At 36.1% G+C, this 27466-nt stretch overlaps 3 protein-coding genes across 3 annotated transcripts; all 3 read right to left on the minus strand.

Annotated features, from left to right (window-relative positions):
• Window positions 1-4090: 4090 nt before the first annotated feature.
• Window positions 4091-12200, minus strand: LOC101892491 (uncharacterized). Its single transcript, XM_005182448.4, has 3 exons — window positions 11941-12200; window positions 6052-6519; window positions 4091-4964 (listed from the first exon to the last, which is right to left on the minus strand). The coding sequence occupies exons 1-3, from the start codon at window positions 11993-11995 to the stop codon at window positions 4273-4275; spliced, it is 1215 nt and encodes a 404-aa protein (XP_005182505.2). The 5' UTR covers window positions 11996-12200; the 3' UTR covers window positions 4091-4272.
• Window positions 12201-15849: 3649 nt separating this feature from the next.
• On the minus strand, window positions 15850-20327 carry LOC101891285 (uncharacterized). The gene is made up of 3 exons (XM_005182442.4): window positions 20187-20327; window positions 17303-17770; window positions 15850-16794 (listed from the first exon to the last, which is right to left on the minus strand). The coding sequence occupies exons 1-3, from the start codon at window positions 20233-20235 to the stop codon at window positions 16109-16111; spliced, it is 1203 nt and encodes a 400-aa protein (XP_005182499.2). The 5' UTR covers window positions 20236-20327; the 3' UTR covers window positions 15850-16108.
• Window positions 20328-25465: 5138 nt separating this feature from the next.
• LOC101891113 (uncharacterized) lies at window positions 25466-27177 on the minus strand. The gene is made up of 3 exons (XM_005182441.4): window positions 27023-27177; window positions 26484-26948; window positions 25466-26274 (listed from the first exon to the last, which is right to left on the minus strand). Exons 1-3 carry the CDS (start codon window positions 27063-27065, stop codon window positions 25589-25591), a joined length of 1194 nt encoding a protein of 397 aa, XP_005182498.2. The 5' UTR covers window positions 27066-27177; the 3' UTR covers window positions 25466-25588.
• Between the last annotated feature and the right edge of the window lie 289 nt (window positions 27178-27466).

The raw sequence follows: 27466 nt of genomic DNA on the forward strand, positions 1-27466 counted from the left end.
TTCCATTGACAGCTTATTATATTGTTCACAAGTGTACAACAGCATTTTGGCGGCCAAAATATAAGGAGTTATCGTAGAAGAATGAAAATTGGTACACATAACTAATACAAGTAGGAAAGGAAAAAAACGAAGTTTTGAAAAAATCGGCCGAAGGACTCGCTCACCTCCCATATATCCCAAAATTTTTTGTTGGAATTGAACCTAATTTGAGTCGATTTGTCTCTGATATATTATAGATAACTGTGGTGAGTTGTATGAAATTATCTCAAAGGACACATCCACCTCCCATATATTCTGAAATGAAAAAATTATATTTTCACAAATTGTTGTTAGAATGGATCCAAATTAAGCTTGATTTTTCTCTGATGTATTTTAATTAGTATATAATTTAATTTAATTATGTTATAAAACATATTTCCTTGATGTCAAATAAGAAAATCATTTCTACATATATTATAAATATATATTTTTCAAATTCCCTGTTATCTGCTATTATTAAATAAGTTGATATTGCCTGAAAGACAAATCCATATCTAAAAAAGTGCCAAAGCGTTATCTACGCTGGGTCGGAAATTCTTTTTACAGCCTTTTGCAGTACGTTTGGATTTGTATTTTCGCCTTTTGGTGCGATCGATCAGAGCAATTATCAAAGTATGTCGAAGGTTTTCCTCTACGGCTGGTGCAAGGTTCCTAAAACGACACAATCATTTAGAATCAGAAATTATGTTCCACATAATGTACTAACAAAAGATAAACACTCATCACTTATAACAAAAGGTGAATTTAGCCGCGATCCGAACTTTTCTTCAAACCTCTCTCTAATGTAGTGACAATTTTGCCAATTGACATTTATTTTTAGTAATCTTTATTGATTTTTTATCTTCTGTTAAGTTTTAGCCCTAACTTGTCTTCTAAATAAGAAATTATTTCTCGATGGGCAGCACTTAAGGCACAAGTACATAACAAGCTTGAGGACATGGCTAGGCATATTTTGTGACATTTCATAAAGGGATTACAGAGTCGCACTATAATCCTGCCGTCGTTTCCCATTATAATTTGACAATAATATGCCTAGCCATGACTTCAATCTTTGTATGTACTTGCACCCTTAGAGTACGATGCCTAAGCCAAATATTAAAAATTCTCGGATTTGCACCTGTTCTGACACTGAAAAATAAAGAAATAAATAAAAGGGGGAAAAAGGGGACGAGATACTTACTTTTTTAAATTCGACACACTTGCAAAAATAATATATAAAAACTTAAAAAAAAATGTTTTTTGTTGTTATCTTTTTACACTCCACTGAACTTGAAAGTTTTTAATAACTTCCTTTTATGATTTTTGTTTACATTTAGTATAACGGTAAATCACATATGACCGACGAAACGAGTGAAAAAACGAGTTGCCATATCATTATATTTTAATAAGTTTATCTAAACCTAAATCGTGCTGTTTTACCGACAGTTTTTTTTTTAATACAACCATTATCTTTAAATACTCAAAACTTTTTGAATATATAATTTTTTTTTTAATTCTTTTTGATTAAACATAAATTAAGTATTGTTTTTACAATGCCATCAGCCTTTTCTAAAAACTAGTATACTGATATTTTTCATTATAAGAAATCACACTATCACGCTGGAATTCCATCACGAATAACTTTTTTTCTGGGAAATGCTCACCAAAATGCTTTTGTACGCTTGTAAACACTATAATGAGCTGTCACTGGAATAATTTAAACAGCTGTCGGATGAGTGGCTTAGAAGTGACAGCAGTCTGAAATTGATTGCAGTTTTTTTTTATCTCACACTGTCACTTTGAACTTCCAACAAAATGATTAAAATTCGAATATGAGGTAGGAAAAAAGGATATGCTACGTTCTCTTTAAGTTTACAGAGAAGAAGATTTGGTAACATAATTTTCCAAATTATATCGCCTAGTGCAGAACTGTATTCGTACACCGTATTTATACACTGTATTGCGGGGGAGGTACTTGATAGAGTGGGCCGATGCTTTACATTTTCGCACCTAACCTAGCACTGATGCAAATATTGGGATTCGCAAAGTTGGAGCAAAATCGGATAAACCTTTCTCTCTCCCTGTGCAGTAAAATATTTGAGGTCTAAAATCGTTACTTCCACTAGGCACGTATCAAATGATATATACCCTCTCTAGCTATATGGTTGAGGGTATAAAAAACATATTTGTAATAGTGTTTAATTTTTTTGCATTCACTTTCATTAGCAACAGAAACACGCATTCCAAACGGTTTCTATTTTTTTAAGATAAATTTTTACTATATATAGTATCGGCATTTAAATATTCCAAACATATGTTGAGTACACATCCGGAATGACTTCCCTTCTCAAATGTTACTGTTTCAGACTCTAATTCACGGTATAAGAATCGAAGGCAATGGAAGTGTTGTTGATTTGACTCAACAGCCATTTGTTGCTACAAAGTAATCCAAATTTCACCTGAAAAATAAATAAATATAAACAAGCCATCAAATCACACTTCCGCCAAATATTTTTTACTTAACAACCTTGGATCTAATAACTACGACAACAAATGAAAAATCCTTTGCTTCAAAAGTAAGTTCATATAAATGATATGGCAAGCAACATTTCAAGAACGACCTTGTGCTCAATACTCTTTACCAACGTTAATTATGATGTAAAATGTCGGAGTTCTTGCTTCCACACTGTCGCCGAAAATCAATTATGAAATATTTATGCATAGTCAGATATTCGGAATCCCTGTATTACACAAAAAGTATGAATTACAAGAATAAAGTTAGTTTCTGCTGCTGTCATTTCTAAGCCAGTCGTCCGACAGCTGTTAAAATTATTCCAGTGATAGCTCATTATATTGTTTACAAGCGTACAAAAGCATTTTGGTGAGAATTTTTCAGAAAATTCGTTATTCGTGATGAAATTATAGCGTGTGATTTCTTTATATTTGTCTGGAAAACCACAAGTGGCTATCGTTAGAGCACTCCAGCATTACAAAATGAGGTTCCTCGCGGTTCGGAAGTTATAAACAAATGACCCTCCAGAATATTTTCGCGATAATTTTCGGGTTCTTTTCTGATGCTACGGTCGATTAATACTAGCGGAGTGCGACCATTGGCTGTTATGGCGGCCCACATCATCACCATGGCCGGCGCTTGAGTTCTGGTGGCCAACCGAATGTGCATATTTTCAGCTGACCTCTTTGGCAAGTAAACACGATTATTTTGTTTGTTTACAAACTGCTGGACAACGAATGTTTTCTCATCGGAGAAAACCAAATTGGGCAGTTCACTACTTTCGTTAGCTCTTTTGAGTTTATTTTCTTTCTGTTGCGGTGTAAGCTCTTGTACTTTTGGAATTTCAATGGCTTTACCCCGAGCTCCTTTTTCAATATTTGCCGAATGGAATATTGCCCATTTTTCGGCCACTGCGACGCGGGTTTCGATCAAGTTGCTTCTTTACTTTTCGAACCATTTCTGCTGATGTTGCTGTTTTTTTCCGTCCACTTCCTTGACGTCGGGCTACGCTACCAGTATTACGGTAACGAACGATGGTACGAAACACAAAAGAATTATTCACATTTAAATACTGGAGTGTCCTAACGAAAGCCACTTTTGGTTTTCCAGTCAAATATAAAGAAATCACACTATCACGCTTGAATTCCATCACGAATAACATTTCCTGGAAAATGCTCACCATAATGCTTTTGTACGCTTGTAAACAATATAATAAACTGTCACTGCAGTTTTTTTTTATCTCACCCTGTATTCATTATACATTATAGGTTGACTGCTGAATTGACTGAAAATGCTTTTTTGACTGACTTAAGTCATCGGCTGGCTTCTTCATGGGGTGCACAAGTATAAATAATGGGTGGAAATTGAACTAAGTCAACCAAAACTCCTTTGTTCTTTTACGAAGAAGCCAGCCGATGACTTATGTATTTGCACCTTTTAAGTGAAAATACATAACACGCTTTTTATGCAAATATGTAAGAGTTTATGTTAATGGAAAAGTATACGAACGAACCCATTATAATACCCTGCAAAGTTCCAAAAAATAAAAACCCTAAAAAATTCTGGAATTCTCTTTAGAAATGCTTGTTTCTCTTTAGGGATAACTCTCCATAAAAAGTAAAACAAAATGATTTTTATTAAATTTTTATCTGTTACAAATTTGCGGAAACAACAAACAAATTACAAAATCAACTAAATTATTCTACAAAAATTCATTTTGTATAATTCAGTTTATGGTTGATTTACTTTTTCTTTGCCATTAGAAGACGTTTACCCTGCACCTCATTGGGCAGGCCATTGTATACACGCTTGAAGTCTTGCAAACTGCAACAGAATGTGTAACCCTTGGCTAAATTTGTAAAATCCCGTTGATACAAATTGGCCTTACTGCAGATATTGGGACAAACCTCTTCGGCCTTGCCGTTCGCAATAAAAGGATTGTTGACATTGACAAAAACAATTGACTCATCGGCTGATTTTCGGGTCAAAACTTTAAAATAATATTTTGGAATGTAAAACTGTTGTCGATTATCCAAATAGAGAGTGACTGGCATCCCGCTGGCATTCGGTAATTGGACAGTGCCAAAATAGCCATTGTACGATTCGATGTCCTCACCATAATCGCCAGCCAATGAGCGGGCCATATCTTCAACTTTTAGCCAATTTCCTCCATTGATGGGTTGGAACTGGGGTGCAACGTTCATATAGTAATAGGTCGAAAGTTGTTCATAACCAAACATGAAGTCGGCATCGGGTGTTAGATGGCCACGGGATAAGAAATTTTTCTTCTCGTCATAATAGGTTTGACCCTGGCCGAAAAGAGCTTCGAAGCGTGCCAATTGATTCTTCTTTGTGTAGAATTCATTAACTTTTCGGGTATTCGATGACATGTGTTTGGCCAGGAACGGGCGACGGGTGCTTTCGGCAATGTTATCTATGGGGCAAAATTATGGGGGAAGAAGAAATGGGAAATGAATTATTGTCAAGAATGTCCAGTGAAGCTTTAAGGACTCTTAAGGTGGGAATACATAAAGCGCATATTTGGCTGGCTTAAGTCTGCGGCTGGCTTCTTCGTAGAGGACTTTTAGGTTAACGTAGTTCGATTTTGTCCCTAGGCTCCTTTGTTAATTTCAGAAGAAGCCAGCAAAATAAGCGCTTTATGTATTCCCACCTTTATGAACTCTTGGACTGAGAGTACATAAACGATATTTCGATTGACTTAAATCATCGGCTGGCTTCTTCGCACATGAACAAAGGAGTTTTAGGTTGACTTAGTTCGATTTTGGCCCTCGCTCCTTTGTTCTTTTCCGAAGAAGCCAGCCGATGACTTAAGTCATTCAAAAAAGCGTTTTATGTACTCTCACCTTTAGATTAACAGGAGAAACTTGTTTATTTCAGAAGAAACTCCACAAACTTCTAAAAGAGCTCAACGATTGTTTAAAGAACTCCATGATTTATCAAAGGAGCTTCCTGATTTCTCAATGGAACTCAACAATGTCCTTGAGGAGCACTATGATTTTTAAGGTGAAATCACGGCTTCATCAAAGATCATGAAATCTGAACAGTTATTCGATTTTCATAACGATTTGAATGAACTCCTCAAGAACCTTCCAAATTCCTTAAGGGATTCCTCGATTTCTATAAGGAACTTCGCGATTTCCTGATGAAATTCTGTGTTTTACTCAAATAACTCCAAGATATTCTCAAGGGGTTCCATAATTTCTTAACAAAACTTCCTAATTTCGGGAGGAACTAAAAAGGTTCTTTAAAAACTTCATGATATTTAAAGAAACATCACGATTTACCTCAATGAGTATTTCGACCTACCCACGGAACTTCATAAGTTTTTCGGTTTACTTGAGGAAATTCTTGAAGGAAATTCACTAATTTCAGGACTACTTAAAAGGATTTTCCATATTTGTTCGAGAAACTCCATTAACTTTACTAGAACCTTTCCTGCAAAATGTCCTTATTTTTCCCAATCATCACCAATTTTTTTTCAGATTACCCCCTTTACTTACATTTGATTACAGCACCATGCAATGTATTATGCGTATACAGCGTAGTTTCCGTATTCTTATCATAACATATTTCAAATATACGATAAAATTTATCACCCGGAATTTCAATACCGGCCTCATGAATAAAACCTCTATTGTTCGAACATCTGGCTGTGGTCTTTTGCAGCGCAGATTCGGGTATAGTACTGCAGACCAAACTATTCAACTGCAACGGGTTGTTATTTGAGTCAACAAATTGTCCGTTTTGACTACAACTAAGATCCAGAGTGTTGGTCCCAAGCGATGTTATTGTGTTTTTAGAGCCAGTGCAGACCAAACGCAGTTTAGAATTTTCCGGTAATGTGCTGACCCTTCCGGTGGGTCGAAATAAGGCATATGAAGATTGAGCAGAAGACTTCGTAAGTATAACCGGGGAGAATCCTTTGACATCTCGAGGTAGTGTAATGGTACAGGGTGTGGCAGATATAACTGAAAGAAAATCAATGAGATTATGAATATAATGTTGCAGAGGAAAAACTTCCATAAAGACATTCTATAGGTCTCCCAAAATTTCAGGTCGTTTGTGAATTCCCTACCTTAAATGCGTGGCTGCATTCTCAAACTTCTGAGTGTGTCAAATCTATCTAAGAAAAGTCGTAAAGATTTAAACGGATCGGTGAAATGCAGTAATCAATACAATTACAACATTGGAAGAAAACCACACAAATAAAATTACAGTGGAACAAACTCAAAAATCGGCGTATTGGCATTTTGAAAGTGATTTTGAACATAAAGGGGGGGGGGCATGTTTGCATGCCCAAGGCTTTAATACACCCTTCAGAATATTTTCGTGATGATGTTCGGCATTAATTCTGATGTCACGGTTTATTAATACGAGCGGAGAGCGACCATCGGATGTTATGGCGGCCCACACCATCACCATGGTCGGCGCTTGAGTTCCGGTGGCCAACCGAAGGTGCACATTTTCAGCTGACCTCTTTGGCAAGTAATTGCATTTGCTTGTAACAGGCAAAAGGAAACGGGATAGACCCATAGTTCCTTTTGATGATCTGCATAGAATCACATTCTGAGTCGATTTATGCATGTCCGTCCGTCCGTATGTCCGTCTATCCATGTATTTTTGTAAACAAAGTACAGTTTGCATTTATTGCCCTATCCAGATGTTTTGCACAAATCATTTGTTTGGGCCAAGGACGAACCCAATTGAAATTGGAGAGAATCGGTAAAAATTTAGATATAGCTCCCATATATATTTTCGTCCGATTTGCTTTTTATTGTGCACCAAACGTGTAATATCAGCCCGAATAGTATGAAATTTTGCACATACAACCAAATTAGGCCTGAAAATAGGTATGCCAAATTTTATCGAGATCGGTTCAGATTTGGATATAGCTCCCATATAAAACTTCGACCGATTTACGTTTTATTGTGCACCACACGTCTAATATTTGTCCAAATGGGATGGGATTTGGCACTTACGACCGAAGTTGGTGAAGATCGGTTCAGATATAGCTATAGCTCCCATATATACTGTTCATCCGGTTTGTTATATTTGTTACCAACAGCCCTCCAATATGCCCTCTGTAACAACGAAATTCAGGGAAATATATCAAATACAGCTCAGAAATATCTTTGCCAAATTTTATTGAAATCGGTTCCGATTTGGATATGGCTCCCATATATATCTTTATCCGACTTCAAATTAATTGTGTACCAAATGGGCAATACAAGTCCGAATTTAAAAGATACAAATGCTTCGGCATATTTAGTCCTTTGAATTTTAAATTATAATTATAATCATAGCGTGTATGATTGAATTCTCCCATAAAAACTTTTAATTATTAAGTGAAGCTCAACTAAATTAGCAATGTGGTGTAGGGTATCATAAAGTCGGTCCCGCCCGACTTTAAAACTTTCTTTACTGGTTTTATTTGTTTACAAACTGCTGGACAACAAATGCTTCCTCATCGGAGAAAACAAAATTCGGCAGTTAACCACTTTCGGCCAAGCGAAGCAACTCTTTAGCTCTTTTGGGGTATTTTCTTCCTGTTGCGGAGTAAGTTCTTGCACTTTTTTGAATTTCAATGGCTTTACCCCGTGCTCATTTTTAAAATATTTGCCGAATGGAATATTACGATATGTTCAGCTCACGAACCATTTTTCGGTCACTGCGACATTTTAGTGTTAAAGTCGTACTTTGTTTGAGATTGTGCGAAAAACTCCAACAGTATTAAGTTCGTTATTCCGTTTGTAACTCATCGAAATAATAATTTTATACCCAACAAAGTATATTTTGTCTTGTTCAGTGTAACATTCTAAGACGATTTAGCCCTGGCCGTCCGTCCGAATAAAGATAGGAATAGGATAGGATAGGATAGCCCCCATATATTCCGTATTTTGATGATTTCAATCACATTTTCAATGGAATTGTCTGAAATTCTACACAAGGAGTTCTCCGTGACTACTGTACCCCAGGAAAAAGAATTGTCTATATAGTTCCATGATATCGTATAGCCCCCTTACAATGGTGACCTGATATTGGTGATATTGGGTATTTTGATAATTTTAGCCACATTTTTTAATTAAATAGTCTGAAAATCCACACAAGGAGTTCTTTCTGAGTACCTAACCCCCTAGAAGAGAATTATCTACATAGCTCCACGATATCGCATAGCGCCCATATAACGGTACCCCCAGATATTCGGTATTTTCATGATTTTTGCGACAATGTTCACCGGAATAATTTCAAATTTGTTATTCGAAGTTCGGAACAGTTACTACAGCCTATGACAAAAATTACTTATGCGGGACCACGTTTTCAAGTTTCTTCCAAATGGTAGAGGTTATAAAAAGTTCGGCTGCTTTTTTACTTGTTCGTATTTTGTTGAACACACTAACGGAATCCGGTGATTTTAAGTAAAAAGTGTCTTCAGCAACATTGGAGATAAAAACACGAGAAATATTTTTGATTAAAATGTTAACCATAAAGCGAATCAACAAATTCCCTTTAAATGAAAATATTCTACAAAATTATTTGTGACAAAATTCTACTATAGGTCCTGGAAGACGTCAAAAGTCGAATTCTTATCTAATCGGGTTTGTGCAAAAATCCCCAACTCAGCATCATTTTAGAAGGATGACGTCAAAGATAAAAATATTCTTCATCAAATTTCAGTCTCAGATACCAAAGAAAATAAATCCCTATTTTCTTTAAATATCAAAAAAAATATTTCTTTCAATATTCCTCGACCTTTTTTCGAGTTGACGCCTGGTAGAAGCTGCTTTAGGTAGAAGCTGTCGTTGTAAATCTCAGAATATTCAATATACAGGGTGAGATGAAAAAACTGCAACCAACTTCAGACTGCTGTCATTTTTAAGCTACTCGTCCGACAGGTGTTAAAATTATTCCAGTGACAGCTCTTGTTTACAAGGGTACAAAAGCATTTTGGTGAGAATTTTACAGAAAAAAAGTTATTCGTGATGGAATTCAAGCGTGATAGTGTGATTTCTTTATGTTTGGCTGGAAAAGCACAAGTGGCTATCGTTAGAGCACTCCAGCATTTAAATGTGGAGTATTTTGGAAAGCAAGGTTGGCACAAAAAACAATACCAAAGTGTCGTTCACCACAAGCAAGAGTTTCGCCGGGAATGGGCCAAAATACCGCAGAGCAACATTCGGGCAGCGTGTGACGGTTTCATTGGTCATTTGAAGGCCATAATTCGTGCTAAAGGTGACCAATTCGAACAAATCTAAACTTATTCTACAATTTCATGCTATTTCCGACATTTTTTGCTTTCATTCAATAAAATTAAAAAATATATATGTATAAAAATTATGGTGTTCCACTTTGATGCAGTTTTTTTATCTCACCCTGTATCTAGGTGCAATAGTTTTTAAGAAAATTAAATTCGCAATTTATGTACTACAAGCGAAAATTATGTGCTTGTTTTTTAACTCTTAATTTAAGTCGTTTCCAATCTAAGTCAAAATCTCCCCTTTGTACTTTATTTTTTGGGGAAAGTGTCAAAGGAAGAATAATTCTACAACAAATTTCATTGCAAGTCTCTGAAGAAAAGAAATATCTATATTCAAATATCATTAATTTTTTCCACATTTTTAAAAATTTACTCATTTTTGAAAAATTTACCACCTTTTCTCAATTTGCCGCAAATTTTCTTATCATTTGCTATCCGATAGCCAGTCTAGTTTGTGGAAAATTCCAAGTAGACTCGGAAATACAGTGGAAGTACGTGAGCAGGTGTTGAACTAGCTATTACAATCAAAACTTTTTGAAAAGAGCTAATTACTTCAGCCAGCCCACGTTGGTTTGGCATACGAATTTCATTATACCCTACACCACAAGGTGGTCAGGGTATTATGTATTTGTGCATTTGTTTGTAACAGGTAAAAGGAAACTAGATAGACCCATAGTTCCCTTTGATCTGCATGAAATCACATTCTGAGTCGATTTATTCATGTCCGTCCGTCCGTCTGTCCATGTATTTTTGTAAACAAAGTACAGTTCGCATTTATTGGCCTATCCAGATGAAATTTTTCACAAATCATTTGTTTGGCCCAAGGACGAACCCTATTGAAATTGGAGATAATCGGTAAAAATTTAGATATAGCTCCCATATATATCTTCGTCCGATTTGCCTTTTATTGTGCACCAAACGTGTAATATCAGTCCGAATAGTATGGAATTTTGCACGTACGATCAGATTGGACCTGAAAATATGTATACAAAATTTGATCGAAATCCGTTCAGATATAGCTATAGCTCCCATATATATTGTTCACCCGATTTGTTATTTTTGTCCTTCGCAGCCGTAATATGCACTCTGTAATAACAATATTTGGGAAAATCTATCAAATACAGCACAGAAATACATTTGCTAAATTTCATTGAAATCGGTTCAGATTTGGATATAGCTCCCATATATAACTTCGTCCGATTTACCTTTGATTGTGCACCAAACGTCTAATATTTATCCAAATGGGATGGAATTCGGCATATACGACCGAATTGAGTCTAGAAGCTAGTATGACAAATTTGGTGAAGATCGGTTCAGATATAGCTATAGCTCCCATATATACTGTTCATCCGATTTGTTGTATTTGTTACCTACAGCCGTAATATGCACTCCGTAACAACGATATTCAGGGAAATATATCAAATATAGCTCAGAAATATCTTTGCCAAATTTTATCGAGATCGGTTCCGATTTGGATATAGCTATCATATATATCTTTATCCGATTTCAAATTAATTGTGCACCAAATGGGCAATACAATTCCGAATTTAAAGATACAAATGTTTCGGCATATTTAGTCGTTTAAACTTTAAATTATAATTATAATCATAGCGTGTATGATTGAATTCTCCCATAAAAACTTTTAATTGTTATGCGCAGCTCTACTAAATTAGCAAAGTGGTGTAGGGTATCATAAAGTCGGCCCCGCCCGACTTTAAGACTTTCTTTACGGGTTTTGTTATTAATACTGGCAATCTCTACATATTTCTCTTATTGTTTTACTCTAAACTTGAATTCTCTGATGTCTCTAAGAGCTCGTTATGTATGCATGTCTCTTCGAAAAACTGCAGCTTAAAACTAAGGCCTTAAAATATTAACAAAATGAGTTGGTAGTTCATTAATTGTTGTAATACCGAATAAAAATAAATAAAGAAATAAAATAAAAAATCCCTCCACAAATAACCCCCCAACAACGACCTGTTAAATTGGTATTCCATTTTCTCATATAAATGAGACAAAAATAACACTTTTTATCTTAAATCCCAAAAAAATAAAACCAAACGAAACAGGTGATGTGAAAAAATGGTAAAACAAAACTTTCCAAACCCCCTTAGCCCCCACCAGTTTCACTTACCCGCAATACAGACGGGCCAGATTGCCAGCACGACGTTAAAATACTTCAGCAACATCTTCGTATCTGAGGGAGCGACTCGATGACTGGCCCTAACTATCGGTCTTCACTTTAAGTAAGAGAATATCTGACTGAGCGGTGACAGCCAACGGCTAAAAACAACGGTTGCTTTTGGCTGGGTTTTTTCTTTTGTACTTTCCATTCGAAACGCTGAGTCTGTTGCGTTGCTGGTTTCCGCTCTTAAAGAAAGATATTACGTATGTATGAACAATGAAAGACTGACAGACTGCATATTTGCTTTAGAAGAAGAAGAAAAAAATACCAAAACGTTTATTTCAATAATATTTATTTTATGCGATTAAAACGCGATGTTTATTAATCTATATTTATTTAAAATTGTGTGACAAAGATGATTAGAAGTTTATTTTTTTATGAAAATTATTTGATGGTATTAAACCAATGACAGCTTGATATTGAAAGAATGGTTCCAATGATTTGAAATGGAATCCATTTTATAATGACTTGATCATACTTGATGTATTTTGAAGATAAAAAAAACTCCTGCAGTTAGAAAAATAGCAAAATCCACCTATTTTACCCGTCTTATATGTATATAAGACCTTCTAGTTAGTTCTTATATTCTTAGGTGTTCCTCTTTTATAAATGAAATGCATTTCAAAGTTCGTATCCCGAATTGCTTGAATCTGATGATTAATATACATATAGAGGGTGGGATTAAAAAACTGCAACCAACTTCAGACTGCTGTCATTTTGAAGCCACTCGTCCGACAGCTGTTAAAATTATTCCAGTGACAGCTCATTATATTGTTTTTGTGTCGATCACCTCAAGCAATCGCTTCGCCGGGAATGAGCCAAAATACCGCAGAGGAAAATTCGGTCAGCGTGTGACGGTTTCATTGGCCGTTTGAAGGCCATAATTTGTCCCAAAAGGCGACCAATTCGAACAGATCTAAGCTTATTCTAAAATTTGATGCTATTTCCGACATTTTATATATTTTTTCAATTTGGGATAATTCAATTTTAAAATCAAACAAGTGAAATGCGTTAATTTCAGCTAGTCATTAGTAATTGGGATTGAAAAGATTTATTAACAAGTTAAAAAGTATCTGTTGGTTTTGCCGACAGATGTATACCTACAGCCCATATAGTATTATTTAAAAATATTTTGACTTCTGTTATGATTATTCAAATATTTATGTTTGAGTGAGGAATGTGCCAATATTGGCCATTTCGTATCGCACCTAAATAAAAATGATATAAATATAGGGACGTGCCTTGGTTTGGACTATATTGGTAACTTCCTTCACTTTACATGACATATATGTATACTTTTAGAAAATGTTAACATATGCGTAGGTACCAGATATAGTCAACCGAAGTATTCCATTTTCATGCTTCGTTTCAAGCATATAAAAACATTGGTATGGACAATATTACAAAAAAATCGAACATTTATATCCAATTTATGGAAAAGAATAAATTTCATATTCATCTCAGGTTTCTGGCAAAGAGAGAGATATAGCAAATTGTAAAGAATCGATGACTTGTTTCGCAAGTTATGACAGATAAAAGTATTGAAAATTGTGACCCTTTGTGAGTGAGGTACCAGAAGGGTTTCGCAGATATATATCATCTGCACAACAGATATTGTATTAGCAAAAATGTTTGTATGTGTGAAATTTGAAGAGAGTTTAATGCTTATTTCGCGTTCTTTGATCATTTTGTTTCTCATAATCTTGAACCCTATGAACAGGTAGCAAAGGAAATGGTCCTATCTCTATTAACTTTATAACAGATCTTGTATTGATGGAAATCTTGAGATATATCAAGTTTTGAATGGAATCGGATGTTAATTTCGCTTTTTATGAGCTTCATGGATATTTAAAATGTTCAGCCTTTGTGGGGGAGGTACCAGAAGGAGTGGACCGATATATCCCATGTTCACAACAGATATTTTGTTAGTGAAAATAATGGGATGTGTGTAATATAAAGAGAATCGGATGCTTATTTCGGATTTTATAAACGTTTTGGTTATTCAAAATTAAATCACATTTTATAAGAGTTGTAATTATTCAAAATTTTGACCCTTTGTGGGGGAGGTATTTGATGGAGTAGACCGATATTGTCCATTTCGCACCTGACCTAGCACTGATGCAAATATAAGGATTTGCAAAGTTGGAGCAAAATCGGATTATCTTTTCTCATTCTGTCCACTAAATTTTTTTCTTTGAAAATTTTGACATTTTGTGTGGGAGGTACCAGAAGGAGTGGACCGATAGTACCCATCTCCGAACTCGATCTAAGTTTGACAATAATGTTACGATGTTCCAGCTTTGCATCAAATCGGACACTTCCTTCGAGAGTTATCGTGCGCACCAGGCAGCCAGACAGACAGACGGACTGACATCGCTAGATCTACTCCAAATGTCCTGAAACGGATTTGGTCCAAAGAGACCTAGGGTCTAAAACCGTTATTTCAACTAGGCACGTTTTGACCGTATCAAATGATATATACCATCTCTAGTCATATGGCTGAGGGTATAAAAATTAAGGTAAAGCTGAACAATTACAACTCTAAATATAAATATGTTATAGGTTTTAAACTGCGCAAAATACCCAATGTCGTTGGACTATAGCGGACTGTTAAAATTTCTCTATACTGCAAATAATCTACACACAAAGAACATAAAATTACAGCCGAGCTTGTTGAAATTTGAACCGAAACTTTCAAAATACCGATAATCCTCCTGATTGGTATTGAAATTTGGCTATATGGGTCCACGTTTAGGTATAGCTCCCATACAATGGTACCTCCGGTTTTTGAAGGTTTCTGTCATAATTTCCAACTAAATAAACTGAAACTTTATATTTAGGTTTCTAGGTAAGTCTGTTCTCTCCCTGCAAAAAAATAATCGCTGCAGGTCTACTAATTTCTATAGCCCCCATGTAGCGGTACCTCCTGAATTTCGGTATTTTTATGGTTTCTGACGGAATTTCCATCCAAGTTTCATATAAGAAACTTGACAATTGGGATTTAAGGTATGTCAGTTGTATCCTTGCAAAAAATCTCGATTCAGGTCCACTAATTGATATAGCGGTACCTCCTGATTTTCGGTATTTTGAAGGCTTCTGTCACAATTTGCAACCAAATTAGATGATAATATGGGTTTTGCTATTTGGGTTATTTTTTTATTTTAATTAAAACGTATTGATATTCAAAGTTAACATATCCTACTCTTTTCATTATTTCTTTTACTCTGATAAATATAGTGGTGGAGGGTATAAAAAATTCGGCCCGGCCGAACATAAAGCCCTTTTTACTTGCTTTGTTTATATTTGCCTTTTCATGTAGTATGTTATGTGTTGATTTAATTAATTGCTTCAATTATGCCGGTCTTTGGTTGTACGCGCTCCCTACATATGGGGAGGTTGCTCCCTTAGTTGGCAAGGCCGGCCTGAGAGGCGTGGAAACAAAATATAAAAATATAACTGTAACACCCGATTTTCGGTATTTTGATAATATAATAAGGGGCATTTCTCCAACTGTTTTGTTTTAACATCTTCCAAGTACCTTCCAAATGGTGGAGGACGTTAAAAGTTCGGTCCGGGCGGACATGGCTTCCTTTTTAATGGTTATTTAATTTAAAATCAGCGTCTATGCATGGACATCTACTAAAAATATACAACTTTCGGAAAACTAACCATGACTTAAAAAAGACCTTATCGAAACGTGATATTTACCATCGGTAGGTTTGAACACTTCAAATTCGGTAAGGTTACGTTCCAGCAACATTTTTTTGGTAGCCACATGTACAAAATAATCCAAGCTGCGAATAATTTGTTGGAAAAGAAGCATTACCTTATAATTTGTTTGGGGGGTAGTAAAAAATTCATTTTTTATCTTTTTGTTGGTTTTCTGTCTTGGAATACTCAAATCCCCTGAGAAAAAATTCCCATTGAAGTTTCAAATAATAGCTGTCAACACTAGATCAGACAGGAAATCATTCAAGCTTATCTCCACATTCAAACTTAGGGCTTTATTGTTTTCTTTTTGTTTAATATTGTACAGCATTAAAAAATATATTTCCATTTTAAATCTGATACTTCAATCTTTAGAATGTCCCTCTCTCTCTCTCTCTCTCTCTCTCTCTTACACTTTTCTAACCAACAAATTGTTAGCTTCCACATCTTCGGGTAGGCCATCATAGCTTAATTTGAAATCTTCCAGACGACAGCAGAATGTGTAGCCCTTTGACAGGGTGGGGAAATTGGCATGTTTCAAATCGGCCTCGTCACAAACACTCTCGCATATCTCCCTGGACTCACCATCCACAGCATGAGGATTATTGACGCTGACAAAAACGATAGCCGCATCGCTAGCCCGGTTCAACAATACTTTGAAATAATATTCCGGAACTCCAAACTGTTTGGCATCATCCAAATAAATATCCACCATTTTCCCATTAACAGTTGGCAGTTGCAATTGGCCAAAAGCGCCGTTATATGTTTCCAAATCATTGCCATGAGATGCTGCAACGGATCGAGCCAGCTCTTCGACACGCAACCAATTACCGGCATTGACGGGCTGGAATTCGGGCTCCACATTAGCATAGTAGTAGGTCGACAATTGTTCATAGCCAAACACGAAGTCGGCATCGGGGGTTAAATGTCCGCGGGCCAAGTAATTAATGGAATCAATGTAGCTCTGATCGGGTCCAAAATAGTTCTCAAAACGTTCAATTTGATTCTTTTGGGTGTAGTAGTTGTTGGTTTTGGTTGTGGTGAGTTTCAAGCCTTCGGCTGAGAACGAACGACGGGTGCTCTCTTTGATGTTGTCTGTTGAGAGAGAGAAAGTAAAGAAATATTTATTGAAATTAAGAGAGGAGGGCGGGCCTCTTAAACATAGATGGGCAAAATAATGAAAGAGAAAATCTTTGACCTTTAACTTATTGTATACATTTCAAGCCAAAATATAATCATAGGTAGCTCAAAAACTAATATTCAGAAACAATTATTGAATATTAACTGTATGTGTCTATATATTGATGTTTTAGCTGTAACGGAGAATATAAGACATAAACGCTAGTGCATATTTGTCCATCTATGGTAAATGGCATTCTATCTCTCAAATAACTTTCTAAGCTCCTTAACTATATGGGGCCTAAAAAAGGTTCTTCTTAGTAAATAAGAGCAAGTAGCGACCTTCAATTTATAAATTGTTCACAAAATGGTCTTCTTTCAACAGAAGGTCCTCCATCGAGAAAAGTCCTGCTACAGAGTCCCCATGAATAGAAGATCTTTTAAAATTCTATTGTGAAGCTTTTATGTCCCTTCGTCTACTTACAATCAATGGCCGCTCCATTAATCACATTGTGTGTGTAGTATGTTGTCTCGGTTACATTGTCATAGCACATCTCAAAAACGGGTCCATAGAACGTCTGATCCACCATATAGCCAGCTTCAAATATGGTTCCACGATTTTGAGAACATCCATCGCTGGTGAGTCTCAATGTTGAACTTGGTATGGATTTGCAGACAATGTCGTACAAATTGTAGGCATTGTTGTTGGCATCAACAAATTGATCGGCCGAACATTGCAGCACCAAGGAGGCCACATTCAGCGAGGTGATCACATTTTTATTGCCCGTACAGACGAGGTAGAGGCTAGCACCTTCTGGAATATCGGTAGTTTTTCCCGTGGGCTTAAACAGCTGATAATCACCGGAGGTTGGATTATTTTTTACCAAAATAATTGGAGCAAAGCCTTGAATATCATCGGGCAGAGTTATACTGCAGGCATTGACGGTTATGACTGAAAAAAAGAGACACAAAAATTGAATTGGATTCTTTTAGTATTGAAATATACAATAATGGAATGCATATCGACAACAGACAAGAAATGGTATTTCTCAAGCAAAAGGATCTAAAAACATATAAAGGTTGATCATTTCGTCCCTTGCTACGTTGGTGGCTGAAAAGACCGAAACAAACCACATGGGCTACGTGCAGTATTGAAATTGTGCAGTATATATACCACCTTGAGGACCGCCATAAACCACTACGAGATTTATGATTATTTAAAAATTTGACCCTCTGTGTGTGAGGTACCAGAAGCAACCATATTCTTCATCTTAATCTCAGCCTTTTCTACCCGCTAAAATTCCATTTTTTATTTCATTTTACTTTTCAATATATCAAATTGATTTAAAAATGTAGCAACGATCCCCAATACAAGTAAAATTGACCGATATTGCCATATAAGGCTGTTTTGGAATTTTTAAAATTTGGCCATTTTCCTGAATATATTTTCACAGGTTTGAAACATCGCTCATTAAACGGGAAGACCAAAATTTTCGAAATTTTATTAAGACAGACAGTTGACCCATTATTATACTTATCCATTGGTAGAGAGACCCGATCAAGCTTACAACTACGCCTTTACTTTTCTGTACAAAATATTTACCTCGAAATATGAAGTTAATCTGGCAACAAGCAAAATTATTCTCCGATGTTTTGAAATGATGGATAAATTTTATAAGAAGTTCGATTCCACTTCACACGCTCTTGAATTGAATGGAAAATGAATAAACAAATTTACGCTTAAACAAGTAAAAAAGCAGTAAGTTCGGCCAGGCCGAAATTTGAATACCCTCCACCATTTGGAAAAAAATAAAATCCGTTAAAATTCTGTTAAAATCTTAAAAACACCTAATATAGCCGTTATAGTGGGGTCTATACGAAGACGTACGTGGACCTGTATAAGCAACTTTTGTCATAAGCCGTTACAATATTCAAATACGAAACTTAAAAAAAAAAATTCGGTGAATAATGTAGCAACAATCATCAAAATAACTAATATGGCAAGGTACCGTTATATCGAGGCTATACGAAGACCTGGACCTGCATAGAAAATTTTCTGTCATAACTGAACTTCAAATACGAAATTTCAAACAATTTCGGTGATTATTGTACCCAAAATTTTCAAAATACCGAACATAGGGAGATACTTACATATGGGACCTATACGAAGACCTGGACCTGCAAAGACAATTTTTTGTCATAGGCTGTAGTACCCATTACGGATTCTAAATACGAAATTTGAAACGACTCCGGTGAATAATGTCCCATATCGAATATCGGGAGGTACCGCTGTATTCGGGCTGTACGATACCGTGGACCTATATAGACTTTTGTCTTCCAGGGAGTAAAGTGCTTAGAAAGAACTTCTAGTACGGATTTTTAGACAATTCCATTGAAAAATGTAGCTAAAATCAACAAAATACCGAACGTAGGGTGGGAGGATTTCATGGGCCTATATAGACAATACTCTTCCAGGGGGTAAAGTACTCTGAAGGAACTCCTATTGTGGATTTTCAGTCAATTTCATCGAAAAATTTGGCTACAATCATCAAAAACCGAATATCAGGGGTACAGTTTTATGGAACTCATATGATATCGTGGACCGATATAGCCCATCTTCGAACTTGACCTGCCTGCAGACAATAGACTAATCTCTGCAAATTTTTAGCTTGTTATCTGTATTCGTTTTGACTATAGCGTGATTATAACAGACGGGCGGGCAGACAGGGCTAAATCGTCTTAGAATTTTTGAATCGTCTAAAATTATTATTTCGATGAGTTACAAACGGAGTGACGAACTTAACACTTTTACAGAAATATTTTTTGGATATTGAGTGGATATTCAAAAATCCTATCCCCTGTTCCTGTAATCTCTGTATTGCTCACTGTCTTGAGCTAGAACGCTTTTTTTGATTTACAGTGTAGCCAACATATATCTGAAATTGGTTGTACTGTGGTACATCGGTTCGAAATCTACTCTCTTGTAAATTTGTACGCTTGTGGTTTATAAATAAATTTAGACTCTAGAAGAGACGCGCTTGTGGACTTAAAACCATTCAGTTTTGACTTTTTAACCATTGCTGGAACAAGGAACCAAAAAATCGCCAGAGGATCGCTACGCACAAATATGACGCCCTCTTTTACTACTTTTTACTAAATAAATTTGGCCAAATAAAAACTTGTAAGTGACTTAGCTTTGAAATTTTTTCTAGTTGTTAGCTCCCGCTGCTCTATCTGAGCACTTTTTCCATTATGTTTCGCAAAGAGACTTAAACAGTTGTTCCTTTTACTAGTTTTACCAAAAACGTTCATTCCGATTCATATGCACAAAATTAATAAGTGGCGCCCAACAGTTATACTCGACTTACCCAGTACCGATACCGCCAGCACTAATACAAATAATTTGGATACTTCCATTATTTGGGCAAAAACTTTAAAGTCACCAACTTCGAACCAAGTACTCCACACACTAGGCTCACATTGGAAATATATGTTCGCACTAAGCTTCATTTATAGGCCAAAATTATTTCACGCAACTAAAACGTATTTATTTATAAAAGTATTTATTTGAATACATTGTTGTTGTTGCTGCTGCTGTTGATTAACAAATAAAGCTGTTAAATTATGGGTGTTCGTTTGGAAACAATATGTGCTAAATAGAATTGCATTACCACGCTTGTCATATTTTCCTATCAAGTCAATACCTTGGTTTAGACAATTGATGGTTGGTATTATTTAATTATTTTATTTTGTTTTTGTGTCAGCTTCAAAACAAAAAAGAAATTGAAAAAATAAGTAAATAATAATGGAAATTCTAAAAATTGCATAAAAGTTTTTTATGTGAATTGTCATGGAAAAGGATCGGTTTCCCATTTTTGGAATTTTGCATTTTAAGAATATTTTGTTGGAGATAAAGGAAGAAGAGTTGAGGTGCCGATACAAATAAGTTTTTATACCCTCAGCCATATGGCTAGAGAGGGTATACATCGTTTGATACGGCCAAAACTTGCCTCATCGAAATAACGGTTTTAGACCCTAAGTCTCTTTGGACCAAATCCGTTTCAAGACATTTGGAGTCGATCTAGCTTCGTCAGTCCGTTTGTTCTGTCTGTCTGGCTGCCTGGTGCGCACAATAACTCTCGAAGGAAGTATCCGATTTGGTCTAATCTTGGTACATCGTAATATTATTTTTAAACAAAGATGGAATTCGGAGAAGGACAATATCGGTCCTCTCCTTCTGGTACCTCCCACATAAAATGCCAACATTTTCGAAAAAAATAATTTACTTTACAGAAAGAAAAAGATAATCCGATTTGACTCCAACCTTGCGAATACTAATATTTGCATCAGTGCCAGGTCAGGTGTGAAAATGGACAATATCGGTCCACTCCATAAAGTACCTCCCCCACAATGGGTCAAAATTTTGAATATAACTCTTATAAAATGTGACGTAAGAGTCCGATTGTCTTAAAATTACGCACATCACAATACTTTTATTAAACCAATGTCTGGTGCGAAGATTGGATATATCGGTCCACGTCTTCTAATACCTCTCCCACAAAGGGTCAAACATTTGAATAACCATGAAGCTCATAAAACTCGAAATTAATATCCGATTCCATTCAGACTTGGCACATCTCAATATTTCTATCAACACAAGATCTGTTATAAAGATGGTAGACATCGGACCATTCCTTCTGGTTCTGCATAACCAAAACGATTATAAAATCCAAAATAAGCATTCAGTTCTTCTGCTGTGAAGATGGTAGACATTGGTCCACTCCATCTGGTACCTCCCCCACAAATTTTTAATACCCATGAAGGTCATAAAACGCGAAATTAACATCCGATCCCATTTAGACTTGGTACATCTCAATATTTTCATCAACACAAGATCTGTTTTAAATATGTAGAGATCGGGGGGTATACTTCTGTCGGCAAACCAGACTAACACTTTTTAACTTTTTTTGTGGCTAAGTCACCGTAAAAGAACAAAGGAGTGTAGGGTGAACAAGACTAAAATATTGAACTAAGTCAACGTACAACCGCCAGCCAGCCGATGACTTAAGCCAGAAAGAAAATTCTTCTATGTATTTGCGCCTTTAAAGGTGAGAATACTTAAAACGCTGGCTTAAGTCATCGGCTAAGCCAGTCAAAAAAGTGTTTTATGCATTCTTTCCTTAAGGCTTCTCTCTTAAGGCGTAAAGTGACTCTTTCCAGATTTAACTTTAACATACTTTTGGGAGCTCCATTAACTAACAAGTAGTTTAGCCAGCCAGACGAAACGGCTGAAGCTGGAATCTTGAAATTTTGTACGAGGGTCAGTTTTGGTGCGTAGGGTACGAAAGATACTAAAATGTACCAAAAATTTAAAACTTTGTACGGAATGTCTTGTCGGAATGAGCTAGAATTCTAAAATTTGGAATGAGAGTAAAGCTGGGAAAACATAATGCGCTTATTTGACTGGCTTAAGTCATCGGCTGGCTTCTTCGTAGAGGAACAAAGCAAAGACCTAAAATGGTAAAGACTAGACAAAATGCATTCTGAGCAAATGGTTTGTGGCTATACTACCTTGAATAACAGTTCATGACAAAGGCATGTTAATATAAAAAACACAATTATAGGAAAGAATGACAAATAAAAGTTTGAATAAGCCAAAATATTAGTTTCAAAATTCTATTCCATATACCTTCCCAAACAATTGCATACTGCCTTAGCGGTTTAAATTGCTTAACATTGGTAACTATGTTGTTACGATATCATAACAACAGAGGTATTTTTCATAGGGTTGCCATATTTTACTCTGCCTTGTCCTATCTTTATACTTCTATGTCTTTGCTTTGTTCAAACTAATATTTTGGCTTATTCAAACTTTTATTTGTCATTCTTTCCTATAATTGTGTTTTTTATATTAACATGCCTTTGTCATGAACTGTTATTCAAGGTAGTATAGCCACAAACAATTTGCTCAGAATGCATTTTGTCTAGTCTTTACCATTTTAGGTCTTTGAACAAAGGAGTTTTAGGTTGACTTAGTTCGATTTTGACCCTAGGCTCCTTTGTTCATTTCCAAAGAAGCCAGCCGATGACTTAAGCCAGCCAAATAAGCGCTTTATGTATTCCCAGCTTAACTGATGGAGTGCAGAATTAATGTACCAAAGAGTTTTTTTTTTTTGGAAATTCGAAAGTAAGTTTAATGAATATGGTTCTGAAAATGTATACTTAGTGTGCGAACTGTACAACATTTGGAACAATTTGGTTAAGAGTGAACGGGTGAAGCTGGAACTTTGCATTTTTGTTAGTGGCAGATTTTTGAAAGTAATAAATAGTACTATATTTGGTACAATTTGGTATTGGGTGAACAGATAATGGTTGAAAATCTGAAATTTTTGTATTTCATGTGCAAATTTTGGTGAAATTCGGCTCATCATGTGTAATCGGGACTATTGATAATTTGGGCTGGTATTCCGTGCGTGCTATATTTGTACGAAAAGTACTAAATGGTACTACATTTGGTATTGGGTGAAGGGATAGTACTGGTATCCTTAAATTTGCTATTAAGATAACTGATGGTATCTGTTTTTAAGATTTGGCGGTGGTTTGGAACTGCATCCTACATTTGTACGAAAAGTACTACATGGTACTAAATTGGGTATTAGGTGAAGGGATGGGGCTGGTATTCCGAAATTTGATGTTGTGGTATCTGTTGGTATCTGAGATTGAGATATGGAGGTTGGTTAGAAAATGCGTTCTATATTTGTACGAAAAGAACTGAATGGTACCAAACTTGGTATTGGGTGAAGGGATAGAGAAAAAAAGTTTGATATTTGGATAACTGAGAGCATCTGTGTTTGAGATTTTGCGGTGGTTTGGAAATGCATCCTATAATTGAACGAAATGTACTAAATTGAACTAAATTCATTATTGAGTGAAAGGATGGCTGGAATCCCGCAATTTGATATTGTGGCATGTGTTGGTATCTGAGATTGAGATATGGAGGTGGCCATAATTGTACGAAAAGTACTAAGTAATATTAAATTTGTTATTGGTTGAAGGAATATAGCTGAAATCTTGAAATTTGATATAGATGTCACTGTTGGTGTCGTCGGTCTAGACATGGCGGTGGTTTGTGAATGCTAATAGATTTGGTAAATTTCACAGCGGAAATCCTGAAACTTGATATAGTCATGTATATATAGTCATGTATAGGAGTTCTTGGAACCATCAATCAATTGTTAATTTTATTCATTTTTTGTTAATTTGTTTTAGTGTTTAATTTTAAGTAATTCTTTTAGGATTAAGGATATTATAATAATTTTAGAGTAGTCATGTATGGAAGTTTTTTGAACCGTCCATGGCCCTGTTGGCTAGGTTTCTGTACTAATTGAAAATAAATAAATAAATAAAAAAGATGTCACTGTTGGTATCTGATATTGAGATATGGAGATTGTTTTGCGAATGCATAGTTTAACTGCGCGAAAGAACTGAATTTGATGTGGATGTCACTGTTGGTGTCTGTAGTTGAGAGAAAGCGGGGGTTTTGGAAATGCGTACAAGTGCAAAATTACACAAAATATGCCGTTGGGTGTTGGAATTTAGATATTTGTTTCTAGGGTTAAAATATGGTGATAATGACCTAATTTTGAAAAGAAAATAATAAAACTAATATCCCACTCGGTAAACTTCAAAATAAAATATTTTTTTTGCTGACTGCTATCATGTCGTGTTTACTTGCCAAAGAGGTCAGCTGAAAATGTGCTCCATCGGCCATGGTGATGGTGTGGGCCACCATAACAGCCGATGATCGCTCTCCGCTCGTATTAATCGACTGTGGCATCAGAATAAATGCCGAATATTATCGCACTTAGCAAGCGCCACCCAAGAATGGTTACAAAATGAGATTCCTCGCTTCATTTCCACCATCCCCATGGCTACCATGGCCACCAAAATATCCGGATACCAATCCCTTGTGTCTGGAGTATTTTGGAAAGCAAGGTTGGCACTAAAAAATACCAAAGTGTCGATCCCATCAAACAAACGTTTCGCCGGGAATGGGCCAAAATACCACAGAGCATCATTCGGGCAGGGTGTGACGGTTCCATTGACCATTTAAAGGCCATAATTTGCCAAAGGTGACCAATTCGAACAAATCTAAAGTTTTTCTAAAATTTGATGCTACTTCCGACATTTTTGCTTTCATTCAATAAAATTTAAAAATTATGGCATTTGACTTTGTTGCAGTTTTTTATCTCACCCTGTATATAACCTGGAAAGTCTGAAAATTTAGTACGGCGTATAAAGTTTTGATTAAAAATTGTAGTCAAACTGAAAAAGTTGTGAATTTTGAGTAGCAAAAAGGTCTACCACGAACTTATGGCACGAATCTAAAATTTTACAGTGGATTTTTCGCTAACAAAGTATCGGGCACTAGTATATACTTTGCGTAGTATGTGAACCCTTAGAAATAAGTTATAAAAATTCTAAATATAAAATGTAAAGTTAAGTCACTTTACACATGACTCTAACATAATATGTGATCGGGATTTACGTTTTTTTTTGTCGACTTTTTGTCAAATGTAGTCTTCTAGTCCAAACTTATTTCGGCCTTGGTATAGTCCAACTTTAGAGACAACTTTTCTTTCGAGACTTTAATTAATTTACATGTTTTATTTAATTAAACATTAATTTATCTGCCTTTCAATAATGTATATAAAACAAATTATTATTACATACGTATTAACATATTACAAACATTGCCAATATTCAAATTTCAATTTTTACGAGTCATCAATTTTCCAGCTTCAACATCTTCGGGCAAGGCATCGTAACTCAATTTGAATTCCTCCAAACGACAGCAGAAGGTATAACCTTTCGAGAGAGTTGGGAAATTGTCATGTTTCAAATCGGCCTGGTCGCAAACATTCTCACAAATCTCCTCTGCTTCACCATTGGCTGCGAATGGATTGTTGACCGTTACAAAGACAATGCCCTCGTCGGAGGGTTTATGCAACAACACTTTGAAATAGTACTTGGGAGCTTCAATCTTCTTGCCATCATCCAAGAAGATATCAATCAGCTGACCATTCGACTTTTCCAACTGCAACTGACCCAAATAACCGTTGTATGTCTCCAAATCATCGCCATAGGAGGCGGCAACAGAACGTGCCAACTCCTCAACACGCAACCAATTTCCAGCATTGATGAGTTGATATTCCGGTGCAACATTGGTATAGAAATATGTGGCCAGCTGTTCGTAACCAAAAATGAAGTCAGCATCTGGTGTCAAGTGGCCACGGGCGAAATAATCTGAGCCATCAATGTAGGTCTGCTTCGAACCGAACAGTTTCTTGAACAACTCGACTTGATTGGCTTGGGTATAGTATTTGTTGGTCTTTGTGGTGGTATATTTCATGCCCTTGGCACTGAACGAGCGGCGTGTACTTTCCGAGATAGCATCTGCAGGGAGAGAAAGAAAGACAGAGGTAAGGTCAGGAAGTAAAAATTATTAATAATTCGAAAATAAATTCCAACAACAGATTTTCCAATTTTCCGGACAAATATTTCCATATAAATGATCTCCAATTAAATTATTCAAAAACACCCACATATTCGAATTATAAATGTTTTCGGATAGGTTCTCCATCCCCCCACCCCTTTCTACTTACTATCAATGGTGGCTCCATTTATGGTATTGTGCGTGTAATAGGTGTGTTCGATATCATTGTTATAGCAAATCTCAAATACGGGACCATAGAATTTCTTGTTGACCGTGAAGCCAGGTTGATGGATAACACCACGATTTTGGGAACATGACTCATCGGTTACCCTCAATGTTGGACTGGGTATGGATTTGCAAACCAAATCCTTCAAGTCGTACGCATTGTTATTGGCATCAACAAATTGATCACCGGAACAGGTCAATTCCAGGGTACTCTTCTTCTCGGAGACAATAACATTTTTGCTGCCGGTGCAAGCCAACAAGAGCTTGGTGCCATCGGATAGTTCAGTAGTTTTACCGCTGGGTTTGAATAGTTCATAATCCTTATTGGAAGAGGTGCGCGTCAACAGTACCGGGGCAAAACCCTTTACGTCGTCGGGTAAAGTAATGCTGCAGGCGTTGGCCACAATTGCTAAATTGGAGATTGGAAATTATTTTATTATCCTCCCACTGAAAAAGGACCCCCCACAAGTCTAATGCACTTACCCAAGCCACAGGCGAGGGCCACAATTGCAATACCCTTCATCATTTTCAAAGTAGTGCAAGTTGCTCGAGCTATGTGTTTCCAAAGAACCGTTGGTTGGTTATACCTCGATAGACGGAATGCAACGCTATATATAGCCCAGTTTTCCTCTCCCTAGAAGCTTCATATTCTATCTGTTTGACTTTGTCTGGTCATGTGCAAACAATTTATATTCCAGACTAGAACGTGTAGTCTGATCCATTGTTAACTGGACATTGTATCTATTCGAATCGATTGTCTGGAGTCAGCCAATATCAGCATTTTTTTTTTTTCTTATTGAATAACTGGATCATCTTTGAGGATTGAAATGTTGTAACAGAAGATCTGATATTTACTTTTGAATTGAACAAAAAACACACTAGCCCCTGTGAAGTAAACGTAAATATCAGAAAAATGTGTGTTCCCGT

Source organism: Musca domestica, unplaced genomic scaffold (assembly GCF_030504385.1).
Source record: "Musca domestica strain aabys unplaced genomic scaffold, Musca_domestica.polishedcontigs.V.1.1 31, whole genome shotgun sequence".
Lineage (NCBI taxonomy): Eukaryota > Metazoa > Arthropoda > Insecta > Diptera > Muscidae > Musca > Musca domestica.